Source organism: Prenolepis imparis, unplaced genomic scaffold (assembly GCF_030444845.1).
Source record: "Prenolepis imparis isolate NDT839.2.m4 unplaced genomic scaffold, iyPreImpa1.0 SCAF_10, whole genome shotgun sequence".
NCBI classification, from domain to species: domain Eukaryota; kingdom Metazoa; phylum Arthropoda; class Insecta; order Hymenoptera; family Formicidae; genus Prenolepis; species Prenolepis imparis.
In genome coordinates this window covers 6,970,456-6,995,239 of record NW_028141168.1, presented here as the reverse complement: position 1 = coordinate 6,995,239, position 24,784 = coordinate 6,970,456, and the positions used below count along the sequence as shown (strand labels likewise).

Below are 24,784 nucleotides of genomic sequence, written 5' to 3'. Positions count from 1 at the left end.
AGCCGCAATTCGATTAGGCTACGGGTGGCCGCACAATTTGTGAATACAAGTGCAACGCCTTGTATAGCACCGTCGAATAATGTACGAGCTCGTTCGCTCTTCGACTAAAAATTTCAGTATTTCTACAAGTAGCAAGAAAGAAAAAAAAGAGAGAGAGAAAGCTTGCAAGATGTTCGCGCCGTTCTTTGTCGACCGATGATGAAAGTCGAAATTGTGCCGCGTCCCTCGTCGGGGAAATTTTCCATCAGGAACGTCTTTGCGCCCGCCCGATAATTCCGTTACAATGAGAACCTCGGAATCACCGTCGTTGCAATTTCCCGCCAGACAGCGGAAGAATATTACCGCGACCTGGGAAATATGTGCCCGGACAAATTACGTTGTCGGCGAACAAAGAAAATTTCGACGGTGAACGAGATATCGATAAATCAATGAGGCAAAGAATTTTTCCTTCCATTCTCCCCCGTCTGGTTAAGTCGAATTTCGCGTACTATAAAATAATGATAGCTTTTCTACAAGAATAGATGCTCTATTCTTAAAGGAAAAATTAAGAAAAATTGATTGTACAAAGTTGTCAAAGAATTCTCAAAGAAAAAAATATATTTTCCTATTAATACATTTTTCTTGTCAATTATTTTTCTTATAAGAAAAATATTTTTTTCTTTTTGTTTATAAAATATCTTTTTTTCGATTAATTTCCGAGATTTTATACATTATATTCAATACATTTTTAATCTTGTCCGATAATTTTCTCAATATTGAATTTTTTTACATATATGGATGGAGGTTTATATATATCTCTATTTATTATCTTAATGACAACTTCTCTTAAACAAAACATGAAGCTACGAACAGCGTGAATTTATATCTGTCGGTTTCGGTGGAAACTTCGTGCCTCGCTATTTCCAAGTATGCAACAAAGTGCATAGCTGCACCTCTCTTCGGAGTACGCGTATCCAAAAGTCGAGAAGATGCATCACCGCCTTGCTCATCGCTATGGTAATAGTTTCAAAGTCGCGACTAGGCATTACGATGGTATTAATATCCGACTCTCGGTGTTGTTCTTCGAAGATCTCTCTCGCTACACTTTTCTCTTCCTCATCCTCTCTCTTTCTCGCGAACGAGATGAAACGAGAGAGGAAAAGAAAAGAAAAGAAAAAAAAAACCACTCTCATCTAGCAGTCTGATTAAGGGCGAAGTGTCAAAAGCGCATTTCGGTCCGTTCCTTCTATACACAGGGGCTCTTACGGTATATCTATTGTATTTCGCGCTGCGTCAACGAATCAGGTCGTGAGAAATCTGACGTGTGCATAAGGCTCGCTCCTCACCCCTCGCACAACCCCTTCGTTCGCCTTTGTGTTTGCGCGTATCGCGTATTAGGACAATGAACACCGCCGTATCAAAGGCAGAGATATCGGCGCGCGAGGTGTCGGAAAAGTCGGGAAATTCATACTTCCGCGAACGTCAACTAAAGGTATATACATCTCCCTGTCTACACGTAGAATGATAAAAGACCGGGTTAGAGGGTCGCCACGCTCGCGTTTCCTACGACAATTCGCCATTCAGCTTTCAAGGAATTGCGGTCTGGTGTGCAAGTCCATCTTTAGACCGACGATGTTGCGGTAATCTTGCGGTCCTGACGGAGGTCGAAGGTCGGCGATTTTTCGTCTAATTCCCGAGACCGTTCAACGGTATGATCTAGTGGCCCCTATCCGTATATCATCGGATCATATACATCATTGTATTGTGCCGAATGGGTTGTTAAAGAAAATTGGATACTCGTGACGATGTCTGAAAATCGTTTATCTCGTCCCGGAGTATAGAAATGTCGCGATACAGAAATGTCAGATTTCGCGGCGATATATATTGCGATAGTATCGCGATAATAAATCGCTCAGGAGAAGGCTATATTGCACTCTTATCACAAGTAACGTAATCTTGTGATAATATATGTATAATATTTTAATATATTAATATAATATAAATATATAATTAATTAATATATAAAATATAATTAATTAATATATATTAGCAAATTATTTTTAATTGCCTAAAGTAATTTTTTGTCGGTGCGAAGTGTATACTATATACACAATCCCGTGAGTACAAATTTTTTTACAAGCGTGTAAGAACTTTCTTGAAGCATGCCGAGACTTTGTTTTCGACAGAAGCATTCGCGATATTAAGTCGTCACATATGTTACTGTAGAATTACAGTTGGTTGTAACATGTGGGAAAGAGAACTGAGAGCACTTTTAAGATTATGCTTTAATATACACTAGCTTAACTTAAATTTTATGTGTCACATGGCTGCTATTCGCGAGAAAAAGAGAAAAATTATTCAGCATTTAAATGTGTGTTCGCAAAGATTAAAATAAAAATTACATTAAAAGTTGTTTTAAATATTAGATAATGTTATGTATGTTTTAGAGCTGTCGCCGTTTTCATCCTTTTTAAAAATAAAATATTAATAATAAAAATAAATGGATATATATGGCGGAGAATAGACCAGAGAGTATATTGCGTGAATATTTTGATAACTGTATAAAAAAGTCAAGAATATTGTTATCGAAGCGCTATCGTAATCTCTTTCTATCACGACAAGTTTACGAAGAATATTCATAGCGGTTATTGCACATTTAAGCGTCATTTTGTTCAATTCACGGTTTGTGAATAGTTTGCTTCGCAATAATGGTGCAGTAAAGCAGAAAATACTCTCTGATAGGTAAAGATCTTTTATGGTTGTATGGGCTATTTTACGATCGGCGCATCTCGAAGTTTGCCTCTTCGGCATTGCAGGATGGCACGCGATGTAAAAGTGGGAGAGAGGATCCTTGAAATGACGAAATGTTATAAGGACCTTGTCGCGCGTATTGATTTTCGATAGACGATTATTGATTTATTGACGTGCCGCGGCCAACCACGTATTTTGCTGGCCGTGCATATGTATGTGCGTGTGTGTGTATGTATGTATTGTGTATGTGTTGTGTGTCTCTCCGGGCCATCATGGTATATATCTTATTTCCATATTCAATTCAAGTCGCATGACAATAAATAGAAAAAAATTCAATGTAAGATATAAAACGCTTAAAATACTGATATATCAATTATATTGTAAATTTCACAGTTCAAAATGTAATTTCTCAATTAAAAAAATTTTTTAAACAAAGCTATTCTCGCGAATTTATTAGAGAATTAATTATTATTGTGTCACCAGAGATTCTAGAGTCGATTTCTTGCAAAAAAAGGCAATTGATATTTCTTCCAAATAGTCGAGCTTGTCGAGAGAAAAATATCGCACACACAATGTTAAAAATAATAATACTAGATTCTATAGTGTCAGTAAGCTTTATATTACGATTGTCGTGCAGCTACGCATGCAAGTTCACGTTCTGACACGTGCGATTTAAATCTCTGTCGCTTATATATATATATATATATATATATATATATATATATATATATAGTTGAAGATTAAGAAGTTTCTGAAAGATTCAATATGAGCATGACATAAACTCGGTGAGTTTTCAATAAACGTTCACAGGAATCGTATATCCCGTTTATATACAATAATATATTTATGTATTTATATACATACATATATATTATTATATATAATAATACATAATATATAACTAGAAATTATAGAGAGAATAGAGATTCAGTAGAAAAGAACAATTATGGTCAAACCTCAAAAGTTAGTAAGTGAATTCTTATAGTCGCAATTTTATATATGCTTATGTATTTATTTAAACATACGTATATATTATTCTACACAATGCATAATATATAACTAGAAATTATATAGAGAATAAAGATTCAGTAGAAAAGAACAATTATGGTCAGACCTCAGAAATTAGTAAGCGATTTCTTATATTCGCGATTTTTGATATATACTTATGTATTTATATGCATACATATATATTATTATATATAATAATACATAATATATAACTAGAAATTATAGAGAGAATAGAGATTCAGTAGAAAAGAACAATTATGGTCAAACCTCAAAAGTTAGTAAGTGATTTCTTATAGTCGCAATTTTATATATGCTTATGTATTTATTTAAACATACGTATATATTATTCTACACAATGCATAATATATAACTAGAAATTATATAGAGAATAAAGATTCAGTAGAAAAGAACAATTATGGTCAGACCTCAGAAATTAGTAAGCGATTTCTTATATTCGCGATCTTTTATATATACTTATGTATTTATATGCATACATATGTATTATTATATATAATAATACATAATATATAACTAGAAATTATGTAGAGAATAAAGATTCAGTAGAAAAGAACAATTATGGTCAGACCTCAGAAATTAGTAAGTGATTTCTTATATTCGGAATTTTATATATACTTATGTATTTATATACATACATATATATTATTATATATAAATAATACATAATATATAACTAGAAATGATGTAGAGAATATATACATACATGTATATTATTATATATAATAATACATAATATATAACTAGAAATTATAGAGAGAATAGAGATTCAGTAGAAAAGAACAATTATGGTCAAACCTCAAAAGTTAGTAAGTGATTTCTTATATTCGCAATTTTATATATGCTTATGTATTTATTTAAACATACGTATATATCATTCTACACAATGCATAATATATAACTAGAAATTATATAGAGAATAAAGATTCAGTAGAAAAGAACAATTATGGTCAGACTTCAGAAATTAGTAAGCGATTTCTTATATTCGCGATTTTTTATATATACTTATGTATTTATATGCGCATACATATATATTATTATATATAATAATACATAATATATAACTAGAAATTATGTAGAGCATAAAGATTCAGTAGAAAAGAACAATTATGGTCAGACTTCAGAAATTAGTAAGCGATTTCTTATATTCGCGATTTTTTATATATACTTATGTATTTATATGCGCATACATATATATTATTATATATAATAATACATAATATATAACTAGAAATTATGTAGAGCATAAAGATTCAGTAGAAAAGAACAAATTGGTCAGACTTCAGAAGTTAGTAAGCGATTTCTTATATTCGCAATTTTTTATATATACTTATGTATTTATATGCATACATATATATTATCATATATAAATAATACATAATATATAACTAGAAATTATGTAGATAATAAAGATTCAGTAGAAAAGAACAAATTGATCAGACCTCAGAAGTTAGTAAGCGATTTCTTATATTCGTAATTTTATATATATTATACAATACAGTCTTTGCTCGTATCTACCTATATGAACTCTATCAAGTATCTACTTTTATTAAAATAAGTTTTCAATATAAAAAAATAATAGTTTTTTGTTTATGACTGTTTACAAAAACAATAACTTGTAATAGCAAGAAACATATTTTGAAAAAATAATTGTTTAATTTTAAAATAGAAAAAAATAGCTGATATATTCTGATTTATAATTGTTTATAAATGTAAGTAATTTTTCTTTCATTTTTCTACAGTTATGTCAAAAGTTAAAAATTACAAACAACTCCAAATAATTCTTCAAAACATGTGGCGCAAAGTGGATTTAAAATATCTTTAAAATTAATAAAGTTACATTGTTGAAATTTGTTAATATTTGTAACTTTTAAATGATTTAATTAAAACTAAAAAAAAATTATTTCCAACGAATGATGGTGAAAAACAGTGCAAGCAGTTTGTGCAAATATTTTTGAAATGGACACAAAATTGTGTTTCTAGTTAATTAAAAGCAAATATATTGCAACTTTTAAAAACGGCGCGATTACACACAAGTGACAACAAAAACATTACAAACAATTAAAAAATTGATATACATCAGCGACTGTTTTTTCAATTTAAAATCGGATAAAGATTGTTTTTTCAAAATGTTATGTTTTTTTTATAGCTTTGATTACAAACAGAAATAATTATTACTACAAATAACAAACAAAATATTATTTTTTGAAATTAATTATTAAAAAATTGATTTATTAAAAGTAGAGCGAATTTTACAAGTTCACATAGATAACGTTTTTTATTTTCGGCAAACTATGTAATTGATTGTTATTTGATTAAAATTACTGTGCTTTGAGCGGAATGCCTGACGAGAATTCTCAATAATTATTATCGATTAATAAGAGACTATAAAATTTATATAAAATATCAAAAGTTATTTTCTAATTTAAAATTAATTTGAAATATTGATATAAATTTTTTTATATACATATACCTATATCCTCTATATAAAAGATATTTACAAAATCTATGCAATGTGCTATGCAATATTTCTACTTTAATAAATTGCGTTTGCATTCAAGTTTGATCCTAATATAACATACATATATACATACTGATTCGTTATACATTTTATTATATTTTTTAGATTATCTCTCATTTAAAATCAATTTACGGAATAAATTCATTTTCCGATATAGAAGGCCGAAATTTCTTAATTGAATCAACAAAAGCGAAAATCTGTAAAATATGCATATCTATATTATTGTTATTATTATTGATATTTTATATAAAGCTTATATATGACTTTTACGATATAAAAAAAATGCACACGAGATGAAATATAGCAGTCTGCATCGAACTTGTCCACGTATGCAATTCGGGCGCATACGAGTCAGAAATTCACGTGCTGTCTGACCGCATTTACGGGTTACGGGGCGACTACTGGCACCGATCAGACACGTACAACGTAGCGGAAGGAGTATCGAGGTAAGCGGAGTGTAACGGCGATAGCTGCTGCAGCAGGCAGTGGTAATACCGATAACTTAATCGACGCGACTGCAAGCGCGCAGCCCCCGTATAACAGAGCCCTCCGGTTCAGCAGAATGCTCCCGCGTAACAGGATATACTCGCGTGCAGCAGGGAAACTCCTCTTCAATCGCGCGAGATCCGATTATTAAGTCTGATTAAGGCTACGTCGAGGAACTCGTTAGCGAGTTGTTACCGATGCCAAGCGACGCTGAAGCATTCCGCCCCGGCATTAGTTTCTGTCTCATCTACGTATATATATCCCGACAGCGGGCTTGGATTGAAATAATTGATTGTTGCGAGATGAGAACGCGTGCTAGTACAACCCGAAACGTCTAAGGTCTTCGCGTAGTCGCGCCGGTGAATCAATTATAAATGCATGTCATGATTCGGAGCAAAGTTTATAGTAATGCAACCGTAAGCGGAATATATTAGAAAGGTCTCTATCTCTATCGTCGCAGAACTTTAGAGGAAGATAATATATTATATTAAATGTAAGAGAAGGAATATCTGTATGTTAATATCTTAATAGTGTGATTTTATTTAATAGCAAAAATTATGAATATCGTAAAAAATTGTAGTGATTTTCTCAATATATTCTATAATATTAACGGATAATCAATATTGAAATTAAATTTATGCAAATACGAATATTCGTGATGAATTTGTTTTTGTTTTAAGACTTTCGCGAGCGAGTAAATTTAGCATTTTTTATCTGCATTCTGAAAGTAGCTCTATGTAATTATCTGTATGCAATTACCTACATGTAATTATCTATAAACATAAACATTTTGGAATATGCAATGAATATTCTAAGTATATTATTCTATTATTTGCTAATTATTCGCTAAATAAAAGAATAATTCGTTCGATTACTCATTATATCTATTTAAAAAATTCAATCAATTTAAAAACGAGTAGATTAAAATGCTAATGCAACGCGTTCGACTCTTTTTATCAAAGTCAGAAAATAAAAAAAATATTAATAATAAATCGAAAAGGTTCTAATACATGAATATAAATTCAGGTATAAAAAGAGCCAGATATTAGGTGTAACAAAATTATTTTTGAATTCCTCTATACTTATTTCGATCAAAATAAGTATAAAGACTATAAAGTATTGATTCAAAATAAATATAGAAAAATTCAAAAATAATTTTGTTACATCTAATACCCTGCCTGGCTCTTGTTAACTATTTTCATATCTGAATTTGTATTTTAAAAAAATCCTTTGAACCCCAAATATAAATCTTTTTTCATCTCTCTGTTCTTTTCTATTTATTCAATCTCTTTCTATCAACTTCTCTCTCTCTCTCTCTCTCTCTCTCTCTCTCTCTCTCTCTCTCTCTCTCTCTCTCTCTCTCTCTGTGTGTGTATGTAGGCATCACGCTTATGACCTGAATATCTGGATGGAAATATCTAGATGCGCGACAGTTGCAGCGATTCGTCCGACTGTTAAAAGAGCCTCCCCCTGTTTACATCCACCCTGCCCAACACGTATTGTCTCAGACAGACGGCCATTTAGCGGTGAACGCGCGATGGGATTGCGGACGACTGTTATCTCCGATACGTTCTGATGTGGCGATTGCCACGGCATGTGTGCATGCACACATTCTTGCAACAATGCAATACACAGAGAAAGAGAGAGAGAGAGAGAGAGAGAGGGGACACGAGCGCAAAAGCAATAATAAACTAGGTACTGCGCGCTTTGTGGAAGGATGAGCAAAGTTCTCCGCGAGAGAAGAGAGCGCGCGGTCCTTTCCGATATATAAAGCGAAATATAAATTCCGAGCCAACGTCACACAGACGTAAATCACGCGGAGAGATTCTGTCGTTTTCGTTTGCCGCTTTCGTTGGCCCTCATGATTAGTGCGCGCCCACGCTTGTTATTTGATATTAATTCAGCATGGCTTAGCTACGTGGCCCCGACCGAGTAAGCAGCACAAACGCTTTGCATTCAACCAAAGGGGTTGTCAGCGACAGTCCTTCGCCAGAATCTAAATCGCTCTGTATACACACACATACATCCATTCATACGTACGCATAAGCCGGTATTGTAAATTCCCGCTTTCCGCTATACGCTATACTATAGCATTAATTCGGTTTGCAAGAAAACAGCTGAGTGCGCTCCGGTCCTTAATAATCGGCAACGTAATCGCCGTGAAATCGTTTCTGTGTGAATACGATTAATATATTGTATAGAACGGAACGATTCATCTCGCTTATTTTCTTAATATATTTTCATTTTTTATTGTTTGAAACTCTAGCAGCCGTAAGAGTATAATCGCGAGGGATCTATATAGAGCCTAATGAAAATTAAAAAAAATAAAAATCAAATGACACTCGATGAGACTCCCTCAGGGAACGAAGCTCCTAGGACAGCTTTGCAAGAGGAGAATATTTTTAATTTGTAACTCAAGTATAATCCTCTTATCAAACTACGCTACCCACTTCAACTGCTTATCTATGAATACACCCTTATCTCAAAACCACCACAATTGAGGGCTCGGCCCGAGGATATCTGCACGTGAGATAAGCAGAGTGAGACACATTTAAATGGTGGTAAAATGGAGATGAAAGATGAAAGAGTCGTTAGTAACACAGCGAAAAATATTATACGCACATACGGTGCAACTAAATACATAAAGAGCGAGCTAAGGCGACGTAAGCTAAAAATAAAGCGGAGTAGCAAAACGAAATTGATGGAGCAACTCTTTTAAACTCCTTCAAAGGAATGCAAATAATAGTTTTAATGATCGCGGCAACGAATTTAAAGACGACTTGACATACTTAATTATTCACGTGGACGGAAAAGACACGTGCTAATATTTAAGAACGTTGAGGACTCTATCGATACGTTTATATAGCGGCGATGAGGATGAAAATGCGAAATAATGGATCGAAGACTTTGATAAGACTGTATCATGAAAAAAAAAAGCGATATACGCGAAGAGACTTTTATGTGAAACGGTACGTCTGTTCATAAAATACGAAGCAAGTGGTAAAACATGGAAAGACTTTAAGTCTCTGCGTTGAAACGAGAATTCTCTCCGAAGATCGACAATCATGACGTGCATAAGCAGCTATAAAGGAAAGGAGAGAAAGACCGACGGACGTATCGCTACCTACATTGCTACGGGATGTTGAAAATTTCTGCTCCCGACAAAACGTGAGGATAAGCGCGGGTAATACAATACGTAATAGCTCGACGACGAGATGAATTGTTTTATAAAGAGCAGGAGAGATTTATTTTCGAACTCTTATTAACTCGTAAATTAGATATATATACTCGGTAATGAAAAATAAATCGAAGGTGTTAAAATTTCAAAAGTTGCCGAACAACAATCTGCTCGATATAAGAGATAAGTAAGATTGACGCTATTAATGAGATAAATGAAGTAGACGACGTGCACGTTAATTAACAAAGAAAGACTAACCCGAATAAAATTACAACTCGAATAAAATCGAAAACGTATGACCCAAATTAAATATAATTCTGAGAAGGATAATATTTGAACATTCCACATTTCGCTCGCAGATTAGCTATATTTGAAAAAGAGAGATCTATAAATCCAGAAATGAGTTAAAACATTATTCGACCGTTTTATTCTGAATATTATATTCGTATCATATTTAGAAAATGGCATGACATATATAAGTATATATTTTAATTAGAGAAAATTAATGAGCGAATAATAAATAAAATAAAATATTTGTTGCTTTATAAAAGATCAAATTATTCGGTTGCGAAAGAATTCCTCATGTATGCGAAATATTTAAATGAAATAATAATTATAAAGAATACAAAGAGACAGCTCTCGTAAATTTCATGATATTATAAATAGAATCACATGGTATGTAATACATTACATTGACCTTTAAAGGTCAAAAAAGTTATTTCTGTCTGTGCTAACAATAAGCATAAATTTAATCAATATTAATGCAAATATTATAATGTTTCTTATTTAATCTCATAGCCTCTATTATTAATTGAAATATACATATACTCTCTTCATGAGGTAAAATAATATTTTTATGCATAGATTGATAAGAATATAAAATTTCATATACTCCATTAATATAATATATAACATCTAATATTTGTAAATATAATATCTAATTTATTTTTTGTTCTGGAGTTCTCGAAGAAAAATTTAGAATTATTATAAAAATATAGAGGAAAGTATTTTATATACATTTTCAGTTAAGATTTACATATTGCAAAATTGAGAAAAGATAAGCTTATATAATATATTGTTATTACAATAGCTCTACATCTTATCGTGAATAATTATCCAGTCTAAAAAAAACGAACATATTTGCTAGATACTAAAATAGAGGAGAATCAATTACTGCTAAGAAGATTATTGTTTCTCGCAAACTAGATTTCCTCATACGATCTCTCCGCAATTTGATTGAATGTACGGGGATTCTCACGAATTTCATAATCGCGACTGCATTTCGGTAAATAGAAATCGATCATGCATCACGTCATATGTGTATATCAAAATTGACCCTCTACCATTTTGATTTGTTCAAATGCGAGAAAAAAGAAAATAGGAAACAGTATAAATATCTACAAGTTTAATTAATATATAAAGACTAATTTAAAAGATGTACCTCGTGAATAGCTAAATTTTTTTATGACCGTTTGTTAACGTATTTAAGAGAAATGTTAAAAAATAATAAGATACATATACATGCACATATTTTGTAAAATATGAATATTGGATTGTTATCTAAAAGGAACACTATGTAATCGACGATTAAAGGGGATTCGAGGATTTGGACAGTTGCGTTAAACGCGAGCAAACAATCGATATATGAGGCACAGTAGCATATAAAGGTGAACTCACAAAATGAATGTTGGAGAAAGACCACAAGAGCGAACGAAGAGTTTAATATACATATGCATTTTATATGTATAATGTATACAAACTATAGAAAAAGTTTTTTTTTTTTATTAATGAATTTATCGTTTTCCGTAAAATTAATAATGTGGATTATAAAAAACTTATTACCTACGACAATATATTTTATGACAAACGTGAACTTTATTTAGTAACTTAAATTTGATAAAAATTTTATAAAAATAAAATATACCTATATTTCCGCACACATATACCTATATAAATAAAATTCGTTGTTTACTAAACTAATACTTAAACAGCGGAATATATTCTCTACGATCCGAATCATTTTGACGAAAGAATTTGTTCAGTAACGTAAACGTTCCTGTCGATCGATGTAAACGCACCTTTATGCATCGCTTACGGGTGTATGCATTTCGCGTATGCACTGCACATATTGTGCGTATGCATGTATACGCCAATATCGTCAGGCATATTATTAGGCGCGACACATCGTTGACCCGCCGAAATCGAGCACCAATCGAGATAATGGAGGTAACTGGTCCAGCACACCTACGCGCTTGCATATAGTTTATGCGAGTAACCAAAACCGCGAGAGAATTTATGGATGATGTTTTCTCTCGCTCGCTTGGAATTACGCGAACGTGGGATGCGATTGCTATGCACCACGGCTTCATCTTGCAGCACTTACCTACGCGATGCCCCGAAGGGCATCTCCTCGTTCGATTTACGGTGACTGCGTTCTCGCTCGCTCGTGAGAAAATAAAAAATAGAGTGTTTCTAGGGAGAAACAAATTCACGTCTTTATAAAATCATTTATTAGCGACGATTAATAGCTAATTAATATTAACATTATTTCGACGCGATTATTAAGTACGATTAATTTATATATTTATTCTCGAATATAACTTCGTCTTCGTTAGCTCTTGCGTCCTGAACTAGTTTTTTATCAAAAGAATGAGATAACCGAAGTGTGAAATGCCGCGTTTGTATCTGTCAACCGAGGCCTAAAGAGGTTTTCAAAAGAGACTGTGGAATTAGCGGGGAATCCAATCTTCCTTCGCGAATGCATTGTCTCGGAATCTTTGTTTACGCTCGGCAAGAGAGGGCGACTTTGTTTAGAAACAATATGCCTAACGGGCACGTGGCGTACGTTGCACGCGTATTTTTCAGACTCTCCAGTGTGTCGTTGTATCGGAATCACGATACACAATCGTCGCACAAAAGTTTCGTGCTCGTAGCGACGACTTTTGACGATAGCGACGCACAGAAAAACGGGTCAGCAGTCATGCGCATCATATTGAAACAATTTTTTTTTTTCGGTTACAATAAAGATATTTCTTCTATACAAGAGGAGATTTTTTTTTATTTAAAAACCGCAAATAAAAATCAATTTTTGCGGACAAGTGAATTCTGAAAATGAAAATAATAATCTTATATAATATTTATACTTTTGCATTACACGCATTTTAGTTATTACTCTAATAAAATAATATATAAATCGATAAGAAAAACTGCGAAAAAAGAGAAAATAATGAATACTTGAAAATTACGAAACACAGTCATTCATTATTCAAGATTTATTTGAGAGATTTAAACATTTATAAATTAATCATAAATTCAAATTAGATAGATTCTAAAAAGATATATAAATGATACGCGGATTTTATTAAAAAGATTATCCGCGCATTTTGTTAAAAATATTTTTTTATTTACTAAAAACAAACATTTAAAAATTTCATAATTCTTAAATCTGTGAAAAATATCACGGCTAAGAGATTATTTATGCATCGTATTACGTTTTTAAATATTTATTTATATTTTATTTGACGGATAACGTGTGAAGAATAACTACTGACAAGTTTCCTGCAAGTTTGTGCTTGTCTTTTGAAAGTTTTTGCAAAGTTTGACTAGTATAGCAATATATGCTTTAAATAATACTGCAGCATTATCATGTATGCAGGACCGCAGATGCGCCTGTGTAATTCTAGTTAAGACAAATGTCAACGCATATTACATCGCGGATCACAGCAATTAGTAGATAAGGCCGGAAACGAGTGCACGATTTCCAAAAGCGCGCGAGTTGAGTCCAAACTATACAAATGTACTACGCAAGGATTAATTATCTCTAATCGAAATATTCATGTCGTATTTATATATTCATAATAGTTTGAATATAATACTGAATATTAACATGTCATGGATTATGGACTGTTCTCTATGCACAATGTTCATAAAATTTTATTAGAAGCATATTACGGTCGCACATATATATTATGTATAATATTGTATAATATTATTTGTGTCTAATAATATCTAACAGTATCGAATTGTCATGTGACAGCAATCATTTAACTCATAATCATAGCAAAATACGTTTATATGTATTTCGACATATAATCTCGAAGTTATATTTGAATCTATGATTGAATAAATCTTATTGCACATCTAGATTTTTAATATTTTTTCTATTTTAGACAATATTTAAAAAGTTTTTGTATATATTCAATATTCGTCTTTAATAATTTATACGTGAAGATACTGAATTAAAAATATTCAAAGCGTCGGCGAATGTTTCTGTCATTGCACTTAACTGTATTCGTGCACAAAATTTATACGAAGAAAATATTTGTCATATTTATCGGTTCTCGTAGTGAGTATTCTTACACAGTGAAATTATTTCAGCGTTGTTTTTTTCTGAATTTAAAAATTGAAATTTTAATTGCGACCACGAATATGATATTGTTTATTTCGAAATCCGCGAGCTATGGTTGAACATTGTTCATAATAACAGGCGACGTTTTTGATATTTCTATATCAATCACATATTGTTTAAGAGATAAACAATTTTGAAAATTTCTCGTCTGACAGATTACTATGATATTGTAAATATAAAAAAATGTGTAAAATATTTTTTCAAATATTTTTCAGTAAAATGTTGAATGCATAAAATATTTTTACTTTGTATCTATGAATCTATGAATCTCTATTGCATTATAAATCTGTGAAAAAATGTCGTAGGTTGAATAATTTTATCTTACGGTATTTATAGCGCTCGATCGCATCAAAGAGAGAGAACTGCTCTGTTAGATTTCGAAATTATTTCGATTCCTTAATGCGAGATAGTCGCAAAGCAAGATCCTGGATTGATAATACTAGCTTGTAATATAGCATATCCTGTAATATTGAGGAAACGGACAAATACATCGTCTGATTACGTCTGTACGCTGTTGCGAACATTGTGAAAAAAATTCCATGTATATATTTAGTCAGAGCTGAGTCCCCCTAATGCGCTTGTCATGCGGACATAAATTCTTTTCATACATTCCTCAGTACAAGAGAAAAGATAGTTCTCCTTCGCCCTCGGGAATCACACGGGTCCTTCGACTTCTTCCTCCTTGTTCCGTCATCGCGGCAATCGTATCTGTATCACTTGCTCTTTCCCTTTCCTCCAACTGGCAAAAGCGTTGTCGCAATGGTTGCTATGGGGATACCCTTCTCGGTTTATGTTCAGCCATCAGGCGACACCGTGCCCGATTTTCACTCCTCTTCGTATTCGACCCTCGTGGTCCGATACGAATCCGTCTTTCCTTCTCTTTCCATTCAGGGCGACCCAGGCCTTTTGGGACTTTCATGCGATATTGAAACGTTGTTCATTCGTCAGCTAGACCGCTTCTTGTCCAACCTCGAAGAAAACGTTGTTATAACTTATCCGTGTGCTTTATCACTCTGGATAAATCGAAATTCTCTCGGAACACGGATGACCATTATGGATTTTTTATCGTTTTATTACGAATATCGTCTTCTGATTCGTTACTTCTTCGAGATGGTCCATAAATTTTGCTACAAATACTTGCAAAGAGGACTACTACGTTGCAGTAAAAGTATTTCAAAAGAGAAAATATTGACAGTTTTTCTTTCTGATTTTATTATTTTTTGTGTCGTAAATATTTTACAAAATAATATTGTTCTTCGTGATTTCTTATTTTTCCTGATCACTCTGCATCGCTTGTGATTACGAGAATCCGATTTTACGCGAAAACACAGTTATTTTATAATGACCAACACAGTAAAAATGAGAAAGTTATCTAAAGAGAAATGTTAATTTTTAGGATAATAATTTAATGTGTTAATTTTCAGGATAATAATTTATTTTTTCCCCCTTATAATTTTGCAGAGCACATATAAGAATATCATCGTCGTGCGAATAATCGTGCGCGTCATTTTTAAATTTTGTCACAGTAGCTTTAGAAATAGAATCGCACTCCTCGCAATAGAATTTTCTAGCGGAAGCGTTCGAGGGTGATATTTACCGACCGCCGTCATGTCTTTCATCTTTTAACGCCCACCTGTGGATCAGTATTTCTTCTAAGTATCGTGCCAGAGAACCACTTGGGACGACGAGCACGAGCGAGTCCACGGGACTCGATATTATTACGTCCATCACCGCGATTGTTTCGCGAAAAGTGATCCCTCAATGGGAAATAATCGCTTGTCATCCGAGTATAGCTCGATATGAACCGCTCTCCTTCTGTTACCTTCGCAGATTTCTCTCTCGATTCGCCAGCAAAATACCCGCGAGCTCGATTTTGATGTAGCTGAAACCCCACTGTCGCGCGTAGAGAACGTCAAAGCCAGGACAGGAAATTGAAGAACCGTGTCCGATAACAGATAGGGGGAAGGACTTGAGGTAGATCCTTGCATGAAAAGATCTTGCGAGAGAGCTTTTCGGAAGCAATTATCGTTGGTCGTAGCCAATTTCAGAGACTAGCGTTTTTCCTCGGCATTTTGCTTCATAATTCTCATTATTTCCTCTCTTTCTTTTCGTTTATTTTATTTTATATATATTTGATACTTCTTAATTTATTTTTTTTGTAATACATATCAATTTTTATTTTCTTAAATTGGAATCACGCGTATATTCGGGTAGAAAAATTCAATGTAAATTGTAATATTTTTGAACGATGTATCTCCTTTAACTCTTTCAACATACTGCAATGTTTCTTTAACATCACCATTAGTTTAAAAGTATGTTTGAGTTTCGAAAACTTTTTTACAAGATTAGAGAAACTTTATAATCTTGTGAAACATATACATGCCTCAAAAGTTAATACGCGAAAGAGTTAATACGCGTTTAAAAATGTTCGTCTTTCGTAAATAATATTTTGTGCAATATTTTAAAATATAATTTAAACTAAAATATTAAGTATTTCTGCTCTATAATAATCATCTAGTTTTTATCACAATAAATACAGATTGAAAATCAATTAGATTAATTAATTAACAGATTAATATTAAAATGTATCTTCAATATACATTATCGATATACATAAATTATTAATATATTTTAATAATTTATACACACACACATACACATGTGTTCAATATAATTGACACTTAACATTAAAATTGATATTTAGTTTTATATTTATTGAAAATGATGTTTGCGTAAAGAATTTTTTTTTTAATATTTGCCGACTCGCGCATGAAGACGACTCCGTGTAAAGCATATATTGATACTTCCATTATCGATTCCCTGTCATCCTCAAATATTTAACTCGATAGAAAGCTTTAACGCGTGGCAGACATGATCGAGTTTACAAAACGTGCACACCGCACCGTCTTGACAAAATCGGGACATTTTACATCATTTACGTGAAAAATATCGCTTCTATCCTATTATAATACGTTTCTGATAAAAATCTATTTTTGCATGGCTTAATAATACTTTTTTTTATAAATTGTTTATTTTATAAACTATTCTTTTGTATTTTTGTTATATATTTCCTATATATTTTGCTGAAAAATATATGTTTAATTTTTGATTAAATTTTTAATTTATATACCTTTTCATGTTAACACAATATTTATTGCAATTAATTACAAAAATAATTTAACAATTAATTCTAAAAGATAATACGAAATAACAATATTTTAAATATTTTCTTATAAATTTTTAAACAAAACAATTTTAAATAAATTTATATGTTATTCCCTTTCTAAAAAAGGCATGTTAAGTCAATTCTCACAAGTATTGCAAGAATCGACTTAACGTGCCTTTTTTTAGAAAAGGATGTTACAATATTTTTAATTTGATTAATATTTTTGACAATAATCAGAGCTGATTTTTGACAGAAAAATCAGCTGATTAAGAAACATTGAGAGAGAGAATGTCTCTTTCTCCGCAATAATATTTTCTTTCTCGTATTCATAGAAATGTTTTCGAGATGTCTTGTATATTTGAAGCTTGATTATTGTAAAAAATAATTAATTTTTTATATAATTAATTTGTTGTATAATAATTAATTTGGATAATTTGTCAGAGTATCTACCGTGCAATCACAACGTCTGATTAATGTCTTATATTACTACTGAATAAATTAATTGAAGCTCTACATGACATATATGATTAAAGCGTTAATTTACTAATTAATTTTTAAAATAATGTTATAAAAATTAAAATAATATAATATGTATTAAATAATAGGTTATATATATATATATATATATATATATATATATAATACTTTAAACTCGATTAATATTTTTGACAGTTATCAGCTGATTTCTGTCAAAAAATATTAATCGAGAATAAGATATTATAACATATTATTTACAACATATTAATCAGATCTAATTTCTGTGAAAAAAATTAATCAAGTTTAAACAAACTTTATATTATTTTTTTTTAAATATAATTTTTTTAAACATAAAACCGAAGAATGGCGCGCGCGTAGCGCGCGTTTGTGTTGTTCTATAGTAACTATAAAAAAGTATAATTACAACATATACCTATATATAATATTTATAGAAATGAAATAAATATTTTTTTTTTCTCATATAATAAAGAGCTTTTCGCGACTTTTATTCGGGATGAATATCGAATGCAAAAAAAATTTATTTCACCTTAGGAATTAGTTTTTTTTTTTTCTTGTATTCCATTTTCCCTTATTTAATTGTTACTGACCGCAAGCTTATTCGCAGATGAGTATTCAAAATGGATAAGTTTTTCTTCTGACGAGTTTCGGGGTCGGAATTTATTAAGATCCTTCGCGTGGTCTGCATCGCGATCTGCGAGGCAAGAAGACGAGTCCTTCAATTTGAGTGGAAACTACCTCGTCGGATCCTGCGCCAGTTTTCCGCGAATAAACTTTGCTCGTTTTTATGAAGCCGCAATTACAGCAATCTCTGGCGACATGCCAAGGCTGCAAATTATCATTATCTTCGAGCAAACGTCTTAAGATGTTTCCTCTCATTACAAGAATTTTTCCACGTGTCCTTTTATATGTAACTAGAGGTAAAATTTACAATATTCTAATACGGCACAAAATGTATATTTTACATTGTAAAATATGTATGAAATTACGCGATGTAGAATTTTATTTTGGAAAATAGGTCTCTCAAAGCTTTTGCGTAAAAAGTTTTAAACTCTCCTCTCTTTAAGAAGATTAGGAGCAAGCATTAGTAAGAATAAACTATTAAAATGTAGTCTCTATGTTTTATTCTTGGATTATTCCAAAATTTAAAAGGTTAATCCTCGTTGGAAACATACAAAAGAATTTTCAAGCGAGAAATTTCAAGCTATAATATATATTTTTCTGCTACAATCATTGATAGTACCATTATTTGACTTTAAAAGATATGTATTTCCTTTTCGAAAAAAATTATCAATATGCTACGTTCTAAATGCAAGTAATAATTATGGCTGATGCTTTGAAAAGAACATCGATGCTTTAAAATTGTATGAAATTGAGCGTGTAAGAGAGAGGGAATTATGTACAGGCACAAATTCGCGTTTTGCTCGTACGCAAAATAAATTTAAAAAATATGCAATTACATTTCTTGCATCCCACTTATATATACTAGTTTCTAGTTACAACGCTTCGAATTACACACGTTGCGTCGTGTTGCGTGAAATTAAATTCAGGAGCGAATATGATCTCACGGAATATCTGCTGCTCGTTCATAATTTCAATGTTAACATGATGCCCACACGAGTAATTCATTCCGCGTTATACGAGTAAGTCATTCCACACAATTGCGAGACTGGAGAATAATAAATATATATAGAAAGCGTTCTATACATTTGAATAACAAAATATTTAAATATATTCGCGAAATGTACAAAAGTAATTATCCAGAAATCGCTGGAAATTAGCCAGAAGAGTTTCCTTCAATTTAATCTCTCGATTGCTTGCATAATTTGAAATAATAACTTTTCTATTTTTTTAATTACAATTTTCTCGGGTAACTGATTCTTAATTTTTCGCTTTTAATCTTTCCCAATGGAAGATATGCGATATCATAAATATATATATTATAGAAAAACATTTAAAAAATGTATTTCCTACATAAATTGATTTATTTTCCTTTTTGATTCTAAAACCGATTCGATATTTCGCTCTATGACGCGAGCTATTTACCTTTCGGTTCTCGGCATCATTATCGCGCAATGGATGTTGAAATAGGAAATGTCAAAGCTGTCGTATTAATGACGTACAGGTATTTCGCAGGCCGATAATATACGCCACAATGTGACGTTAAAGCATGCATTATAGGGACGCGGGGTGGCGATTCGGGGTGGTTTGGCACGGGTGTTACCATAATACATATATATTAAAGTGGAGAGCATTAGCAAATATTGTAAAGTCTCCATTACGTAAAAAAGATGACGATATTCCATTGTAACATTCATTACAATATTATAATTTAAAAAGGGGAATCAAAGAGATATTTCCCATCAATCTCTGAAACACGAGAGATTCAACAGTTATATAATATTCTTTTAACAACAAAGAATAAATTTCAATCTTGATGATTAATTAATATAGGGGAAATAAAAAAAGTCCAAGTGCCATTATTTGAAAAAAGTCAAACAATTTTTTTTATTGAAAATTTTATTCAAAGCTCTGAAACTTCCGTACAATTATTGGGTTATCGGGCAAATTTGCGTTATTCTCGTTATATCGTAGATGTGTTCGTGATGTATTTTAATATTTGTGTAATCTCGCGAAAAAAGGTCTCGGCTTTTAAAGATAGCATTTGCGCTTTCAAATAACAATAAATTTATTTTATTGCTTTTGAAATTGGTTTTTACTTCTCTAGAAATGGAAGTCGGTTAAAACATATTTTTCATGACGATCGCCTTTAATGGCGCGCGAAATTGCAGTGACCAGCAACAACAATATTATGTATCTCTCGCTTCATTTATCGCGTTATGCTACGGAAGCCTTCGGTAATAAGGAGAAAAAAGTTCGCGTTTAATAATTGACCGTGTCTCTCTAAAGAAAAAAAAGGTATAATGTAAATTAAAATTTTTATATTTTCAATTTTTTTATCTAGACTTTTTTACCGTGATATATAATTTTTTACGTGATTTTTCTCGCTTTATAAACCTCAGCCTGGTGGCTTTGGAAACGCGGCTTTGACGCACACAAATAAAAGTCCGCGATCTGCGTATTTCCTTGCATCTACAATCTGCGTTGTGGTTTCGAATAACGTTAACAAAAAAAAAAGAACGAAAATCCTCGCTGAGATACTAGAGAATTGTTGTTTTATTTCAGAAAACATTACTTGGCAATAATTTATATTATTGTAATCTTTAGTTTTACTTATCATTTCAAATAAACGCGATATTGAATCTATATAATTGAACCTCCTATTTTTCACAGTCAAATGTAATTTTTCACGCATGTGTCATCTCATCACTGACTTTTAAATATGTGATTTTTAAATATTTTTAAATATATGTCAAATTAATTTTTTTTTTTTTCGAAAGAAAAAAACTTTAAAGTGATACGTTTCGCAAATGTTTATTCAACATTAAATATGCGATAATTGAATATATTCAATTAAAATTTTAAATTAAAGAAGTAAGACCAATATCATAACGAGAATGGAGAAGAATGCATAATCAATAAAAGTTTAAGTTTTATAATTGAATAATTCGCGAGTAAAAAGAGTGAATCCAAAAATTTATTTTCCGACAAATTAAATTTCCAAAGGAGTCTTCTTTTCGACTTTATTGACTATCGATATTAGACACAAGTTCGTTGTCGATGCTCGTCTGTTTGCCGAAGCGGAGTAATCACGGCAAGTGAATCGTTAATTAGGTCACTTTGTGCATAAGTAAGCCCTACAGCTTTGACAGGGAGATTAATTAATTGTTGGCCGCGCGCGCGTTTTCGGGCCCGGGATTTCGAACACCGACAGTCTTTCCAGTCGTCCACTGTTGTTCCGGTTAAAATAGTAATTGCGCTTTAAACGCGATGCTTTTGTCACGCATTAAATTATTTCTCTTAATTCGTCTTACACAGGCAGTTAAGCTTCGCCATTAGCGACCCTGTTCCTATTAGCACGCGAATGGATCGAGTTGGTCGACTCACGATTTCTCTTAACATAAGGCAGCCAAGTTTTAACGAGTTAATATTATAGTGACACTGTCAAAGAGTTTCTAGAATGTTACTGACATGGCAAAACTTGTGTCGTATCGGTCTCGCAGAAATTATGCGAAGACTACGGACGGAAATGGATATATTTGATAGAAATTTGTAGCGTTAAAGTTTGCACATATATTTGACGCGGGAGGTTCATTCAAACGACACACATATCCGAAAATCCGATATAGGCGAAACTGGACGTGAAATACGCGTATGTTCTAATAATGCGGAAATTTTCGTGTGTAATACGTTTATAATGATATTTGTAAGCTATATTGAATAATTTTGAATAATTAAAATCGCATTTCCTCGTACACGGCAATAACATTAAATTTCATTTTGGTATTATGTCAGCCATTCGATTAGTAAACAATTGCTAAAACATTTTAATGAATGTGGGAGATACTTTCGGAAGCATAACGTATTTTCGCATATTATATTGTATTATGCGAACGCGAAATCACGATATATTACATTATTTATTTTCAATATTATTACGTTACAATATTATCGAGTTCCATTGTCAGTCTTTTTCGCAACGTCATTAATTTTCCGGGGTAAGAAACAAACGCGGTGTCCCGTGGTTTCTAATGATTAAAAAAAAAATGATCATCGATTTACCCCCACGCTCTATCTCAAGCTCTATCATGCGCCTTTCCAGGATTTACAGCAATCATCGAGAGCGCGATGCCTCTCTACATCAACTACTTTACTATCGAACGCGCGTAGCGGTCTGTCGAAAAAAAAAGTTTGTGTGTGTGTATCTTTTGCAGATCGGCCAGGCCCTTGCCATGCGATGTCGTTGCAGAGCCCCAGACTTCGACATTACAGGTCGAAACATCAAATCAGATATATGCCTTCTAAAAAAGTTTTTATATTATGTGCTGTATACACATGAGAAAAGACATGCGGCTCTCTCGCCTCTCTAGTAATTGTATTATATATATATACATATGTGCCAAATATATATATATATATATATATATATATATATATATGTATATGTATATCTATATATATATACATATTGTATAATATTTATCTCAAGTTTCTTTATGCATCCACGCTTTTGGAATGACGTTTCATCGGCGCTCGCGAAACACACTGCGGTAACATTCCTAAACCGGAGGCTGATGCGATGTCGACTTGTGTAAGCTCGGCGATCTCGTGCTTTGCATACGCCAGGATGAGTCTCGCGTTTCACTCTCTCTCACGTTGCGTTTACTCCTTCAAGTTTCTATTCACATTTAAATTTATGCTAATTCGAAATGACGCCAAGAATTTAATCTCACATGTATTCAGCATCAAAACAGTACGTCAATGTTGCGATAATCTTATTGTTAGATAGGCTCTGTGTGAATGTCTTGAAAATTTAAAAACTTACTTGTTTTTTTTTTTTTTTTTTTGCGAATCAATGCTAGGTATTTCCTAGATTTTCTTAGAATCGCGAGTGTTTGTGATACTGTATGTGTTACTCTATAGATTTTTACTCGTTTTTATATCAATATTAATATTTTTTTTTAGACGATGCTTTATATTATTTTGAAGATTGTATGTTAATCGGAGATTATTTTCTCGCAAGAATTATTCGCGCGTATTCTCGCCGAAAAGTTCACGGCCGAGCTTACACAATCGCCAGTGCCGTTTGTAATTATTACACCTGCGTTATAACTGTGTCTATTGTACATTGTTAGAGTGTTGTTCTATACTTAGCTACGTTTGTATTATCTTGAATATCTCGTTAAGTTCTTTCGATATCGTATTCACGAAGTGGAAGCATAGACGAAGCGTGGTTTCGCGACGACATGTAAGAAAAGGCGGGAAGGGGCTCGCGTCTGTATATAATCAGTATCAAAGCGAGCTTCATCCCCTTGTGCACAGATGATGATAGCTTTACAGTACAAAGTTCACATTCGAGCATGACGGTTCGTCTTAAAAGGGCTTTAAAAGGAAAAAAGAAAAAAAGAAAAAAAAAAAGAAAAGAAACCACGACTTCGAATTGAGTTATCACTTTTGAGCGCTCTGTTGGCATGGCCTGGTTTCACGTAATTTTATCGTTGAGAGATGCACCTTCTTCTTCCGTTCCGTTGAAAGTTCGTTCCGTTTCGTCCGCGAGTCGCGGCGAAAACGGATATCACGTCATGCTTTTTTTCCCTGCCTGCTTAAGCCGAGACCGCGCACTTCCTTTTTTCAGGACCATGACAGCGATCTGCTTCGTGTGCAACCTGCCCATCCTAAGTCATCAGGTCGGGCTGATATGGCAGGGTGGCAATGGCTGGGACGATCTCGTGCGAGAGCAAGTGGAGGAGTCCACTTTGAAACAACGACTGGGTATGCACGGACACGCTTCGACGACCCTAGTAACCGGCGTTTTTTCCCACATTATGGAAATTCGATGGTCTCTTCTCGCGAGATGCGAAAGTGCTCTTTAAATTCATTTTCATGAGAATTGTAATTGGCCGGGTTCTCGCGTCGTTGCGGAAATATTAAAGTCAGAAATTAATAGTATTTAAATTTTTCCCTTTACCCTCTCTCTTCGAGCCAAATGCATTTTTTTTAAATATTGTATAAATTGTACATTACGAAATACATAATAAGAGCGTTTCTCCTTTTATATATATATACACTATATTAAATCAATTTGCAATAATTACGTATTTAATATATTCGATATTTTTACTTTTCGAGTGATCTCCTCAATTACGTAAGTAAAAT

General features: G+C 32.5%; 1 protein-coding gene across 8 annotated transcripts in view; it reads left to right on the top strand.

Moving 5' to 3' along the window:
* The window catches only part of Rsh (Rap GTPase activating protein radish), a 145,065-nt gene that overhangs the window by 80,403 nt on the left and 39,878 nt on the right, over positions 1-24,784 (top strand). For 3 of the 8 annotated variants that reach the window (XM_083048150.1, XM_083048148.1, XM_083048147.1), the window contains exon 1: positions 23,557-24,400. In XM_083048150.1, coding sequence (XP_082904276.1) covers positions 24,100-24,400 — 301 coding nt within the window. In that variant the 5' untranslated portion in view covers positions 23,557-24,099. Of the gene's footprint in view, positions 1-22,842; positions 22,901-23,553; positions 24,401-24,784 lie in introns of those variants that run through there. The other 5 variants (XM_083048154.1, XM_083048152.1, XM_083048153.1 and 2 more) reach the window with 4 other exon arrangements.